The sequence below is a fragment of the Chrysochloris asiatica genome, unplaced genomic scaffold (genome assembly GCF_000296735.1).
Source record: "Chrysochloris asiatica unplaced genomic scaffold, ChrAsi1.0 scaffold00066, whole genome shotgun sequence".
NCBI classification, from domain to species: Eukaryota; Metazoa; Chordata; class Mammalia; order Afrosoricida; family Chrysochloridae; genus Chrysochloris; species Chrysochloris asiatica.
The window spans coordinates 11761788-11776669 of NW_006408584.1; the positions used below are offsets into that span (position 1 = coordinate 11761788).

General features: G+C 35.2%; 1 protein-coding gene across 1 annotated transcript in view; it reads left to right on the forward strand.

Moving 5' to 3' along the window:
- Positions 1-14882, forward strand: part of DDX60 (DEAD (Asp-Glu-Ala-Asp) box polypeptide 60) — a 204479-nt gene that overhangs the window by 91916 nt on the left and 97681 nt on the right. The window contains exons 6-11 of the mRNA XM_006864550.1: positions 648-806; positions 3628-3789; positions 6952-7087; positions 8227-8382; positions 12803-12908; positions 13744-13847. Coding sequence (XP_006864612.1) covers positions 648-806; positions 3628-3789; positions 6952-7087; positions 8227-8382; positions 12803-12908; positions 13744-13847 — 823 coding nt within the window. The remainder of the gene's footprint in view (positions 1-647; positions 807-3627; positions 3790-6951; positions 7088-8226; positions 8383-12802; positions 12909-13743; positions 13848-14882) is intronic.

The window sequence follows — 14882 nt, forward strand, 5'->3', positions numbered from 1 at the left end:
AACCCTATATAGGGTTTCCAGGGAGCGGCTGTGAATTAGAACCACCCATCTTGGAGTTCAAATTGACCTTGCTGTCCAGTGCATTATCCCACAGTGCCACACCAGGATTTCTAGAATTGAAATGTTTGTTGTTGTTGTTAAGTACTGTTGAGTAGGGTCTGAGTTATAATGACCCTGTATAGGTTTTCTGAGAAAGACTCCCGTGCTTATCCTTTAGCACCACACCAGGTCTCATATGCATAGAGAAAGTGAGAGAAAGACAGAGAGGTAGAATGAAATTTCTACATCTTGCATTAATTATTCCTTATTCCTATAGAAAATTCCTCATATGTATTTTTCAAATACCATTAAGATATCCTTTCATTTGCATTTTCTCACATCAAAATTTTGTTTATCATTTTTAATAAATATTTCCAGTTATATGTAGGCAAATTTTCCCATTTTTTTCTTTATGGTTTCATGAATAGGATCACTAGATTTGTTATGATTCTCCAGGATCTCTGAAATATGACTATTCTGTCATCTTTGTCATTCATTTTTATCTTTTCTACAATTTCCATTTCTATTATTTATACTATTTTCTCTACTATTGTTTTTATTACTTTTCTAAATACCATGTGACATTTGAAAATTTTTCTCTGTGACAGGCATGTAAGAATATTTCTCTGCTTATGCAACTCTGGCCAGAAGGATCTGATATCCGGTGTGTTCTTTGTGTTGCTTCATGCTCACTGACTTTGAGTATGTACCATCGCTTTTTAGAAAACAGAAACAAGACTGCCTCAGGCCAGGTAACTAACCTGCAGAAGATGTGCTTAGGTCTCTCCACATTTTAAATTTTATTGGTTTTCTTCTATCATTTTCTTCATTTGGTGCTTAATCATTTAGTAATGTAAATGTTCAAAAGAAGGGGGAAATATAAAAAAAATTATTGATAAGAAAACATCTGTTATGCTATTGTATGATTTAGTATTTTACTGTAAAGGTGCGTTATCTTATGATTTACTTGTGAAGTGTCGTCAAGTTGGTTCTGACTCATAACAACCCTGTATAGGGTTTTTGAGGCTTGTAAATCTTTGCAGGAGCAGAAAGCCTCTTCTTCCTACCTCAGAGCAGTTGGTAGGCTCAAACAAATGACCACATGGTTCACAGTCCAGTGCTTATCTTATGGGGACCACTACACTCCCTATATTTTACTTACCATATATTAATTTTTCCAATCACTTAAAAAAAAAAAAAGAAAGAAATGCATAAAAAAGAAATTAAGCATACTGCATTCTTAAGTTCTGGGCTGTTTATTTGTATTGCACCATAAATCCTCACAAAAGAGTCTCAGTGGCAGTATTGTTTTTTCTGTTTTACAGACAAGAACATTGAGTCTTGGACAATCTGAAATAAACCTAGTTCTGTCTCACATTGGTCCCCAAATAGTTGTTTTTTTAAAGACCATTCCTGCTTTTTTGTCTTGGTGTCATTGCAGCTGGAAAATACAAAAGTTCATAGCCTTTTCTTTGACAAGGAGGAATCATTACAAATCTGTTGGATTCTCTCCCTATCTAACCATTCATCCTTACATACATGTGCTTATTTATGCATGTGCATGTAAATCCACACACATATATAATTACTATTTTGTATACAATCTGATAATTTTTTTTTTTTCTTAAAGTTTTTAGTGTGAATTGAGTGAAGGTTTATGGACAAGGTCATTAGTTTCACATTCAACAGTCCTACACTTTGCTTCATCTCAATGATTGCAATCCCCTACCAAAGTGGTTCTGTATCAGACTGCTAATCACAAAGTCGCAATCTGAAATTAGCAGCTGTTCCACGGGGGAAACATGAGGCTCTCTGCTCCTGTGAAGGCTTACAGCCTCATAAACCCTATGCAGGATCACTGTGAGTCAGAACTGACTCCATGGCACACTACCACCACTACCATCACCATATAACAATAGTTATCCTACTTCCTCCCTCATGTTCCTATTTCCATTCCACCCACCTTCCCATCCATTCTTAACTTCGTCCTTAGAAAAATTGTTGCCCTTTTGATTTTGAATGATTGACTCTTCCATCATTCATTTGAGCATACCATAGATACTAGTGTTGTCACTCCTATATAACTACTCCTTGGATGAATGTTGGGCCATAGGGTGAGTTCCTTTCTAGACCTCAGTATGGTCTAGGACCATAGTCTCAGGTTCTTCCAGTATCTTTCTGAGCAGTAGCACTTTAAAAAATAATAATAATTTTGGGTTTTGTTCCACATTTTCTTCCACTTTATATGGGACCCTCTAATGTGATCCTTTTCAGAGCCATTGATAGTGGTACACCAGCACTGTCTAGTTTCTTCTGGTTTTAGATTCATGGAGACTAATGTTCACATGTTCCATTAGTCCACTGGACTAATTTAATCTAAATCTCTGAAATGTTTATCATTTTTCTTTCTTCCACACATACAGAGGTTAAAAGTTGCACCTAAAATAGTTGCTCATGAGCTTTTACGATCCCTCGCTACCCAACAAAGTAGGATATCGAATATTGTCTTTGTAGACTATGTTATGCAATTGACCATGGGGTCCCCTGAGACTATGGTTCTGAGCTCCAAGGCCCAGCAACTCATTACCTTAAGAGGTTTGATAATATCTAAGAAGTTTTCATTATTTGCTCACTGTGTGCTCTACCACATTCATAGCTGTGTGTGTAGTAAGGTAGACACCTATGTACAAATATATATATATAGTTGTTATTATGCCTCATCTTTCTCCCGTGGAGCGACTGGTAGTTTCGAACTGCAGACCTTAAGGTTCGCAGCCCAAATTCGTAACCACTACGCTACCAGAGCTCTCTCTCGGTTTCCTTGTGCTAGGAGAATCTTAGCTGAATATTCATAATTAGAGAAATGAAGTTTTTTAGTTTTCCTCCACAGTCTCAGAATTGGTCAGGACTCATCATTTTTTGCCTAGCTTCTTTCATATTTGTTTTTCCAGGGTCTGCTTAAATCTTCATTTTTTTTTTTTAGTGAAACATTTCTACATGTTTGGGCATGCCATTTGAAATTGTTCTCACAAAAATGATATTAAATCAAATCTATCTCTGTAGCACTTCTAATCATTGGAGTATAATTGACATGCTAAAGATGACCTGTGTAAGTCTTAGTCTCAATTCACTGACAATGCTGCTTGAAACATCCAAAGGTAGTTATGGACTCTTAGTCACATGATGTGAAATATGCCCACTGATTTCCTCTTTTTCTCATTGAACATGATCTTCCGATATGTTGCCATCCTCACACTGACCATTTAAAACATACTTTAAAAGTAGGGTGTATCAGATAAAATACAGACTTTAATACGTGTCACATGACTTTATTAGCTGTTTGGTTAGTTTGCCTAAGTTTGGTATAATGAAAAAACTCCTGATGAATACTTTATATGAACTGTTGTTAAGTGGGAAGTTTCACCTGTCTTTTCCTCTACTTTTGTATAAATGCACATATTTATATAAAATAAATTTCTCCAAAGCATAAACTGAAAAATATAATAATACACAATTCCCAGTTTTATTGTGCTGCCTGCATTATGTTATCTCACAGCCTGTTCTCTGGCATGCCTTCTGTGTTTTATTCAGGTGGACAGTAATTGCTTAGTCCTGCAGGAGGTGGAAGATTTGTGTAGAATGCATTGCCTCAGTGTGGCTATTCTACTCCACTTACCTCTTTCTCAAAGAGCTTGTGCTAGATTCATTACTTCCCATTGGATTAAGGACACTCAAACTTTCTTTAAAATGGTAAATATACCCTTTCTTAGTTTTTTGTTTGTCGAGTTTTTTTTTGTTTTGTTTTGTTTTGCTTTGTTTATTTCAGTGGTTTGATAGATGAAAAGCATAGCCACCTTAAAAATAAGCTTATATTGGAATAATGTTTGCCTGTTGGAGGCTATAAGTTTTCATAGCCTAAATAAGTAACTTTCCAATTTTTAACAGCTATATTTGATAGCAGTAACAAAGAGCATGATATATATGTGACTTTTGGGGGGAAGTCTCCATCTTTTTCTTTCTTCAAATCTCTGACATGGTCAGGTTTTGTGTCATCAAGGATAATGTCTATTGCGTTCTGTTCTTGAGAGAAACTGAGGAAATATTAAATAAATAAAACTAATAAACTTATTAGTTTACTACTTTTGTCCATTATAGAGGACATTTAGATAAATTTGGAGTCTTTGGAAAAATAGAAACAAAAATTAAAGAAAACCTTAACCAGAGTTTCTACTACTCTAATCAATGCTGCTAACTGTTAATACTTTTGTTATTTAATTTATTTTAAATGCATAGATTTTATTGTTGCTATTATTCCATATATATATATATATAACAACAATATATCTATCTATCTAGATATATAACAAAAGGTTTTCTGAGGAGCTGCTGGTGAATTTGAACTGTTGATCTTGCTATTCAAACTGACCTTGAGGCCCAGTAGTTATCCTATATCACCACACCAGGACTCCGTATATAAATCTTCAAGTTTATAGAAAAAATCCATTATCTTTAACTTCATTTTCCTATTAAATTTTGAAGCCTCATCATGTATGTGTATATCTATTGATCTTTTTACGTATCTCACATATTTTTTATTTTTCTTTAACATTCTTGATAAACATTTTTATGACTATAATTATATTTTGGTGGATGTACCATGGCTCACTTACCCATCCCTCAATTATGGTATTATGGTTTGTTGAGAGAACTTTAATTTTATTATAAATGATACTGTTGTTCAGGGACTTTTTGATTTAGGCTCAGTTTCAGAAATTTTATTAGACATAGAGCATTTTTTAAGGGTCTTGATATATACCATCAGAATATTCAAGGAAAGTGCTTTATAACTATTCAATCAGAGATCCAGGCCACAAATACTTACTTACATGCATTATACTAAGCACAGTGATTAAAGTACAAATACATTTACCTTTATTGTCCCATCCTCTTCATGGAGCTATTTTGGAGGGAAAACAGATATTGAATTTTTAATTCAAGGAGTAACTAGGCTTTAGAATCTAATAATAAAAAACATCCAACCCAGTCTTGAAAAAAATGAAGAGAAGTGAAGGGACCCATGTCCTGAAGGATGAGTTGGAGTTAGCTAGGTGGAAAGAAGAAGCAAATTGGCTTTCCAACAATGAAACAGTGCAGTACACAGGAACATCCCGAAGATGGCATGAACAGAATTGAAATACATACAGTGAAACTGGAATGGTGAGAACATAGGGAGAACGATGAAGCTCAAGAGGCAGCTAGGAGACTAATCATATAAAGCACTAAAGAGCTGTTAAAGGAATGGAGATATAACTTGATCATAAACACAGTGTGAATCTATTGAAGGTTTTAAATGTGTGAGTGGCATTTCTTTTACTTTTCTTTGTAATACAAATTATCTGGTTGTAATATGGAGAGTACATTATAGAATGGAAGTACATTATAGTATAAAAGAGTGGACCTTGGGAAACCTGTAGATGACTATTGGTCCACATATTAGGTAGTAGTAGAGGATACTAAGGATGAGCTGAATAGGGATTAGGAATAGCGGGCAGTTTCAAGAATTACTTAAGATGTAGAATTGAAAAGTTTACTAACTGCATGGGGATATTAGTGAAAGAGATGAGTCAGGCCTTCGGTTTGAGCGTTTGTGTGGATGTTTCTATTGGAACAAGTGCCTTTGAGGAAGCAAGCAGATAATGAGTTCAGTTTTGGATACATTGAATTTGAGATGACAGTGAGATATTAAAATATATAGTGAGAGTTTGAAGAAACAACTTGTTAGTGGTTTGAAATATTGGTTTGGAGTTTAGGAGAGTGGAATAGGATTTCAGTAGTTAAAGATTAGAAATCATTCTCCTACAGATGAAAATTGATGCCATGGTAGTGAATGAAATACTTCAAAGAGAGAGATATGGTAAGAAGAGCCCTCACTCCAATTTTAAATGGTTAACTTGTATGTTGCCTATGTGAAAACTAAGTCAGCCAGGCATCCTTTTCTTGCTTAAATTAGGATGACACTTAATAAGTATTCCTTTCCAAAAATGGACCCATGAAGGAAATTGATCTGAGTATGACTAAGAAGTGATTGAATTAATTTGAATTGACATCTACATGGTATTGCTTAGATTAATTTTTTAAATTAGCTTATTTGAAATGCAAGGTAAGCAATAAAATTTAGTTGTAAGAACATATATTTCGTGCATATCTGAGTTTGTGTCTATCAACAATATAACTGTTTTAAAAGAAGTTTTAGTGATTTATGATCAATTAAATGATATTGCTATTAATTGCCATCGAGTCAGTTCCAATTCATATTGATCCTATAAATGGTTTTCAAGGAATGGCTGGTAAGTTTGAACCACCGACCTTGTGGTTCCAACCAACCTTGTGGTCCAGTGTATCCTATGGCTCTGTTGAGGCTTAGGTGAGAACAACGTTGTTAATCAATAACATTTATCCTTTTGTGATTGACTAATTTTACTCAGCATAATGATGTAGACAGCCTAAATATTCATCAACAGAACTGTTAAACAAATTTTGGTACATACACACAATGGAATACTACATAATGTGAAGAATAACAATGAATCTGTGAAATACCTCACAACATGGATAAACCTGGAGGACATTATGCAGTGTGAAATTAGTCAATCACAAAAGGGCAAATATTATTTAGACCAATGTTCTAAAAAGTTAAGAAAAAGTTTTCTTCATAAAGTAAATATTTTATTTTCTGGTTTGGGGATTACAGTATGTTGGGCTCCTGTGTCCAGTGCCCCCAAAATGGTCTCTTCCCACCCCTAGGCCATTTTACCCAGACATGTGCATATGACCCTGACCTCCTTGTCAATCCTGATCTTGATAAGCTAATATGAAACCTGTCAATAACATGAATTTATTTTCAATTTTCAGAAAAACTGGTGTGAATATTTCATCTTACATAATATAAACCTTTTTGAGAAGCTGAATTTAACTTATCTTTCTGACTTAAGTGATGAGGCTTTGCTGAAGAATATTGCTTTTTACTATGAAAATGAATATGTTCAAGGTACTGCAGTGATTTTGCCGGAAATGAACACTATAAAGTACTGAAAATTTCAAAAACAGTCTAATTCCCACATATATGGATCAGTAAACATCTTTTTTTTAATCTATCTTTTGTTTAGATATATGTGTAATTTTTGTTTTCTTTCCATTTGAAAGAGTGTGCTATTTTCAAACATTTTTCACTAGTATTATAAAATATTTTGGGAAAAAATATGTCTTAGGGTATTTGACATTCCATAGAAGCTGAAATGTTCATATAAATGTGTGTATTTCTTTATAATATTTCCTCTAATTAATGTAATCATTCCAGTATAATTAGATATTTAGGATTCTTTTTTCTTCCTAAATTAAAGTTGTTTTACATACTTGTTATATGCAATTTAAGAAACCCTGATGATATAGTTATTAAGTACTCTGCTGTTAACATAAAGCTTAGCAGATTGAACCCACTAGCAGCTTTGTAAGAGACAGATGTGGTAGTCAGCTTCTATAAAGCTTTGGAAATGTTATGGAGTAGTGTTACTATGTTCTGTAGGGTTTCAATGAGTTGAAACTGACTATACAGCAGTGGATTTATTTTGATTTTAATATAAACTAGGATTCCTAGGTGGTATAAATGGTTGAGCACTCAACTAGCAGCCAAAAGGCTGACAATCTGAACCCATTTAGAGATACTTTCAGAAGTTAGGCCTTGATAAATCTATGGTGCAGATCTATTCTTCACAGATGGAGTTACGATGAGTCAGAATCAACTCAACAGCAATTAAAAAAGCAATTGGTTAATATATTTAGATTTTAAAATTAGTTATTAATATGAAAATGATACATTTTAAAAGGTTAAACCTCATGGAAAGTACTGTTAATAAGTGCCATAAGTTCAGTTCTGACTCATAACTACACTGTATAAGTAGCCTGCGGAATGACTGATGGTTTTGAATTGTCAACTTTGTGGCTAGCAGTTGAGTGCTTTTTCTACAATGTCACAGCATTCTCTATGGGCAACACTAGTGATGGTTTTTATTTAGATGCAGTGTAGAACTTCCTGAAAATTTACTTCAGCTCTGTGAATTTGGTTAAGGTGTGTGTTTGTGTATATGTATGAAGTACTTTTAATAATATGTACTTTTAAATGTTATGTAGGCCAACCTTTGAATTTGGGAAGTGACATTAAAAGGGATTATGAACATCTCTGGCATAATGTGTCAAACCTGGTCAAAGAGTTTGAGGTTGGAAAGCCACTTCCTCTGAGAACAACAAGACTCCATTTTCTTGAAAAGAATTCTTCACCTATTAAAGGTAATAGATTCCTAAGTTAATCTTAAATAAAAGTATGTTCTGAAAACAGTTTAAAAGTGCTTCTAACTCAATGTGAAAAGCATAAATTATTTTATGACTATACCAAGGGGCACATTCTGCAAGCCTGCCTCCTGGCTGCCAGCACACAGCCTTTCTCTTACAATGAGTCTGGCATTCTCAGCTGCTCTATCTCCCATGTCTTCATCTCTACCTCCATTTCTGGTGTTGCTGCTTCTCTGGATAGGGTCCCACATTCCGCTCACACTCTTCTCCCTTGATGGTCCTAGGGTCCTCTGCTCCTGAAATGCAAGATTAACTACTTCCGCCTTTATGTTACAAAACGTCTACCTTTACAGCTGTGACAATTGTAATGTTATGATAAAAATTACTCACTTTAGAATCATAAGAATATAATCCTCATTTCCTTTCACCAGACCCATCTAGACAAGATGAAAACTATTCACTGGGGATTCTATCTTCCTCCACACACTCTGAAAGTAAACACCTTCTTGAAAACTCATAAGTCAGTCATTTTGTGCCTTTATTGACCCCTATTTTAGGTAGCCAATGTCTAAATTGCCTGTCCCTATCAAACCTGGTGCACAGAGGGGATAGGATTGATCCTAGATATGAAGATTCCTTCCCTCTCAGTTGGTATTTTGAGCTACTACACCCATAAGTATAGGTCAAGTTCCTTAAATTGTAGTAATTTATACTTGTTTCCTTTATCAAAATGTTTTTATGTTCCTCTAGTCAAGTTCTGATAATCAAACCATCAAAGGTAAGTCAAATGGGTACTATATGCATGTTTGGGCATTCTTGTGCATCTCACTGTATAGTATTTTATGACTATAATTTTGAAGATTTATGTTTTACTTGTAATTAGTGTTGTTGCCAATTTTAAATAAAAATCCAGATATATTTGGCTTCTATTAACAGTACTATGACAGCATAAATAAGGTGGAAAATTTATTTGTGCAAAACTTAGAGTGCTGTACGTTGTTGTTGTTAAGTGCTATCAAGTTGGTTCTGACTTATAGAAACCCTCTATAGGGTTTACAAGGAGCAAATGATGGGTTTGAACCACCAACCTTTTGGTTAGTAGTGCAGTGTTGATCCTACAATGCCACAGCAGGACTCCAGAATGGTGTATGGTGGTGATGGTGGTGTGCTGTGAAGTTGGTTCCTATTCATAGCATCCTTGCATAGGGTTTCCAAGGCTGTAAATCTCCACAGAAGCAGAAAGTCTCATCTATTTTCCAGTGAACGGCTGATAGTTTTGAACTGCTGACCTTGAAATTAGCATCTCTACTCATAACCACTACAGTACCAGAGCTCCTTAGAATGGTGTATAAGATTCAGCAAACATTGTTTTACTTAATTATTGCTAAGTTCAAAACAATGTAAGGAAATCTTAGGGGCAAAAATGGAAGAAGAATCTAGAAACCTAAGTGGAAATCTACATGGAAGCCTTGACTGTCCTGGGCAGCATTTGTTGATCTCAGTGATTCATAAGTTTATATCCTAACTGCCCAGGGCAGGAACAAAGGATAATACCAAAGAAGCAGATGGTGTTAGTAAATGAGCTGACTGCACAAAACTATGAATTTTAGGAGCACATTGAAAAGTCCAAATACTACAAAAATCAGGGTAAACTATGAATTGGAAGTTGAAAACAAACAGACAAATGCATGCATGTACACATTCAGTAGACAAATACACACTAAACAAATTAAGAAATACACAAAATAAAGAAATATCTTAAACAATTACTTGCTAAAAGTTAGTCAAATGATAAACTTCCCAGTAGCAATGATAGAAGTTAAAATATAATGGCATTATGCAATATCCTTAAATTGATTAAGAAGTTATGTGGATATTTTCAGAAAAACAAATGCTGTTAATCCATAATCTGAGAACCATTGAAGATATTTATAGATGATGGATTTCAGGAAGAAGGCTATGATTCCATAAAGAGTGTGAGAAAACACCTGGGAACTGAAATTGATATCATGTTAGTTTTCAGAACATGAGAGAAGAACGTATATCTTTTTTCCTTCTGTCAGGACAGGTTTCATCAGACAGAGATTTTGTGTGCCAATTATTAATTGATTTCAGGAAGGTCCAATAGAGCAGTGCTGTTGTTCACTGCCATAAAATTGGTTCTGAATCATACTGTCCCTGTCTGTATAGTGTTTCTGAGGAAAGCAGTTGGTCAGTTTGAACCACCGACCTTGTGGTTCAAGCTGACCTCGTGGTCTAGTACTTATCCTACAGCGCAACACTAAGAAGGAAAGAAAACTTAAAGCAGGACATGTTTATGGGTGAGCTACGACTGTGGGCAACTAGAAGTAATTTTACTGGAAATCCCGGGAATGGTGGAGAAACCACTTTGGAATTGTCTTGCCTGAAAAAGTAGGGAGCTGTGGTATTTCTTTTTTAACTTCTGTCATATTTGCTATGTCAGAACTGTTCCTCCATGTATTAAATCCTAGCACTTCTGGTCTGCATCACAAGGGCTTTGAGAAATAAAGTGTTCTGGAAGAGAGTTCATCAATGCAAACAAGAACAGCGAACACTAAGGGGATAATGACCAAACAAGATCAGTGACTACTATGTTGTTGTTAAGTGCTGTCAAGTCGGTTCCAACTCATAGCAACCCTGTATAGGGTTTCCAAGGAGTGGCTGGAGAGTTTGAACCACCAGCCCTGTGGTTCAAACGAACCTTGAGTTTGAGTGCTTAACCTGTGGTGCCATTCCACGACGTCAGTGACTAGTATGCTTACCTAGAATTAGGGAACAAATTCTGAATGAAAAGTAATGCATTAGTCCATTATCATGATAGGGTTGTAACTTATCTAAGTGAGTGTATGTATATATAACTCTTTAATCCATCCCTTGACAGCATTTTCTAACTTTGGAAATTCTGTTTATTTTAAAATGTGACTCACACTTAACAATAGATATGACAAAAAATGTTGTTAAATACCATCGAGTCAGTTTCAACCTATAGCTACCCTGTATAGGGTTTCCAAGGAGCGGCTGGTGAGTTTGAACCCCCAACCTTGTGATTCAAACTGACCATGCAGTCCAATGCTTTATCCCACAGCATCATACAGCATTAAAGAGATATTACATACATATTATCTAGGAGTCCTGGTGTGGTGCTGTAGGATAAGCACTGGATTACAAACTGAAAGGTTGGTGGTTCGAACCCATCAGCCCACCTTGGAAAATCTATATAGGTTTGCTATGAGTCAGAACAAACTGGATATTACTTAGCAAAATCCTATGGTAAAATGAAAGTGAGCCCAAGAGGCTATTGCAATGAAACTAAATAAATGCAATGAAACTAAATAAATTAAAAAAAAAAATTATTTTCTTCTAATTGTATGTCATTGTTAAGTCCTGTCGAGTCAGTTAGAACCCATAGTGACCCTGTATAGGGTTTCCAAGGAGCAGCTGGTGAGCTTGAACCACTGACCTTGCCATCCAAACCAACATTGTAGTCCAGCGCATTAATCCACAGCTCCACACCAGGACTCCATTCTAATTGTATACATATAGGCAATTTCTGAATGAAATACTATCTTCAAGATTTTTGCCTCACAATTCCCATGGCTATGGAGTTGAGTCTGACTTATTATGACCATATATAAGGTTTCTGAGACTAAATCTTTACAGAAGCAGGTAGCCTCATTTTTTTCTCATGGAGTAGGTGGTAGATTTGGACTACCAACCCTGTGCTTAGCAGCCCAGTGTTTAACGTACAGTGCCACCATGCCTCCTTTACTTCACTGATGGCTCTGTAGGATAAGCACAAAATTTTTAATCACAAGATTGGCAGCTCAAAACCCTCCAGCTATTCTGTGGAAGAAAGATGAGACTTTCTGCTCCTGCAAAGATTTACACCTCAAAAATACCATATAGAGTAGCTATGAGTCAGAACTCTAATGCGCTGAACAACAGGGAATAATGAAAGGAATAGATATTTGTAAACATAGAAGTTGTCATTTTTTTCTCTGTGTGTTTGTCTATATCTATTATCACCAATGTCATTTTGAACTGCAAATTTGGTAGTTCAAACTCACCAGCTGCTCCTCAAATACCCTATACAGGATTGTTATGAATCATAACACACTCAAAGGCACTTCATGACAACAGCAAAAACTAACTAGTTACCTGCTTAATTACCTACCTACTTGCCTACCTAAATGCCATTGATTCCTTTATATCCCTCAGTGATCCAAAATGTTTAATGTAAGAAATAATTTTATGGGAGAGCCTGAAAATGATCAAATAAAATCAAATGTAAAAAATTAATGTGAAGTTCTAGAAAATAATGCAAAACTTTCCTATAATATTTCCTAATGCAAGCATTTCACATTTGACCTTATCTTACATTTTAATTTGTCTACAGAAAGCACCAAGGAAAATATGTCTAATTTGGGATTTATTCCAATGTCATGTAAGCTCGTTGATGAGTTTGTTGGAGACACTTTGGAAGATTTGCCTTTTCTAAAGAGGTATAGTGCTTAAGTGGGCCTCAGTAAATGTTTATGAATTGCTCAGTAGAGATTATTTGAAATAAAATATACTGAACATAATATATTAGATGTAATATGGGTTTATAAACCATAATTAATTTCATATCAAATTTATCAGTGCCCTTTGAGTATTAGTAGGTAAAAAGCAAGATAGTTTTAATCTGAGATTCAAACCACTCTAGCTCTAGGTTTTTAATTTGATTTTGAACAGGTGTTGATGTTCATTGGGCAATTGAAGGAATGGAGTGGATCTTGGGTTTTTACACTTCAAGAAACTACTCTTTGGATTTTATTAGTCACATCATATTCCAGAAACAAGAAACCCCAAAGCCAAACCAAACCTGCTGCCACTGAATTGATTCCAAGTCATAGCGACCCTGTGTAGGGTTCCTAGAGTCCTGGTGTGGTGCTGGGGGATAATACACTTGACCACAAAATTAGTTTGAACCACAAGGTCGGTGGTTTAAATTCAGCAGCCACTCTTTAGTAATTCTATACAGAGACACTATGAGTCTAAACATACTGGAACGTACTTAGCAACAAGTAACAGCAATAGGTTTTATGAGACTATAAATCTTTGCAGGAGCAGAAAGCTTCATCTTTTTCTTTCAGAGTGGCTGGTGGATTTGAGTTACTGACCTTGAGGTTAGCAGCCCAGTGTTTACCCATCAGCATTCCCGGCGCTCCTTATAAACAGGAAAAGGGCTATACTTTTATAAAATACTCATTAAAAATATAATCTATCCTATGATATATTTGGAGACATGTAATTAAAAGTGCATATATATATATATTTTTTTTTTTTATTTCATAGTGATGATCCTTCAGTTAAACAAAAGGAATTTGGTGAACTTGAGCACTTGCATTCCCACAAACTGCTGAGTGATGTCTATGACAGTGCAAAGTGGTACTATGATGGTGAGCTCTGTTATTTGGATTTCAGTTAACAAATTAACTTCTAATTCCCTTTTAACATATCCAGTCATTTTTAGATAAGCTTTCAGTAATAATTCCTTTCACACATTAATGTCTGTTTTACAATTATTATAGGCAGGGAAGACCAATAGCCACAAGACAGTAAAGTACATAAACATTTTTTCCACCCCTCTACCCATTCAGCCTATGTCTCTATCCACATATCTACTCACAGAACACAGTTGTTTCAAGGTTGTATAAATCACTATTTATCTCTATCCAATTTAGGCTGTGTATACCTCCCTAAGACTTCCTGCATCTTCCTTGTTTATCTGCTACTCTCCCTCTCTTTTTGTATTGTCCTCCCCCACCTTGCATATTGCTCTCCCTGTCGTCCTAGCTACCATGTGTCTACCCTCTAGCCAGTGAATTACTCTCCCCTTTTGTTTTGCCCTGGTAACTACCAAAGAATGTTTCTTTTAGTATACAGACCATTTTATAAGTTTTGCAATAATGATCTCATACAATAGTTGTCCTTTTGTGATTGCATAATTTCACTCAACATAATGTCCTCCAAGTACATCTATGTTATGAAGTGTTTTTCAGATTCATCTTTATTCTTCAAGGTTGCATAGTATTCCATTGTGTGTATACATCAAAGTTTGTTTATCTATTTTTTCCATTGACAGGCATTTAGGTTATTTCCATCATTTTGCTGTTGTCAACTGTACTGCAACAAACATTGGTATGCATGTATTTACTCGTGTTCTCACTCATATTTCTTGTGGATACATACCTAGTAAAGAGATTGAATAGGTCATAGTTATTTCTATTTCCAACTTTCGGAGGAAGTGCCATACTGTTTTCCAGAGTCATTGAAATATTTTACAATCCCATAGCAATGTAGGAGGGTCTCAGTTTCTCCACACATATGACAGCATTTGTTTTTTTCCATTTTTTTTTTTTAATTTCCTTGTTAATGTTGGCATAAGATGATATGTCATTGTTGTTTTGATTTGCATCTCTTGCTCTGGTAGC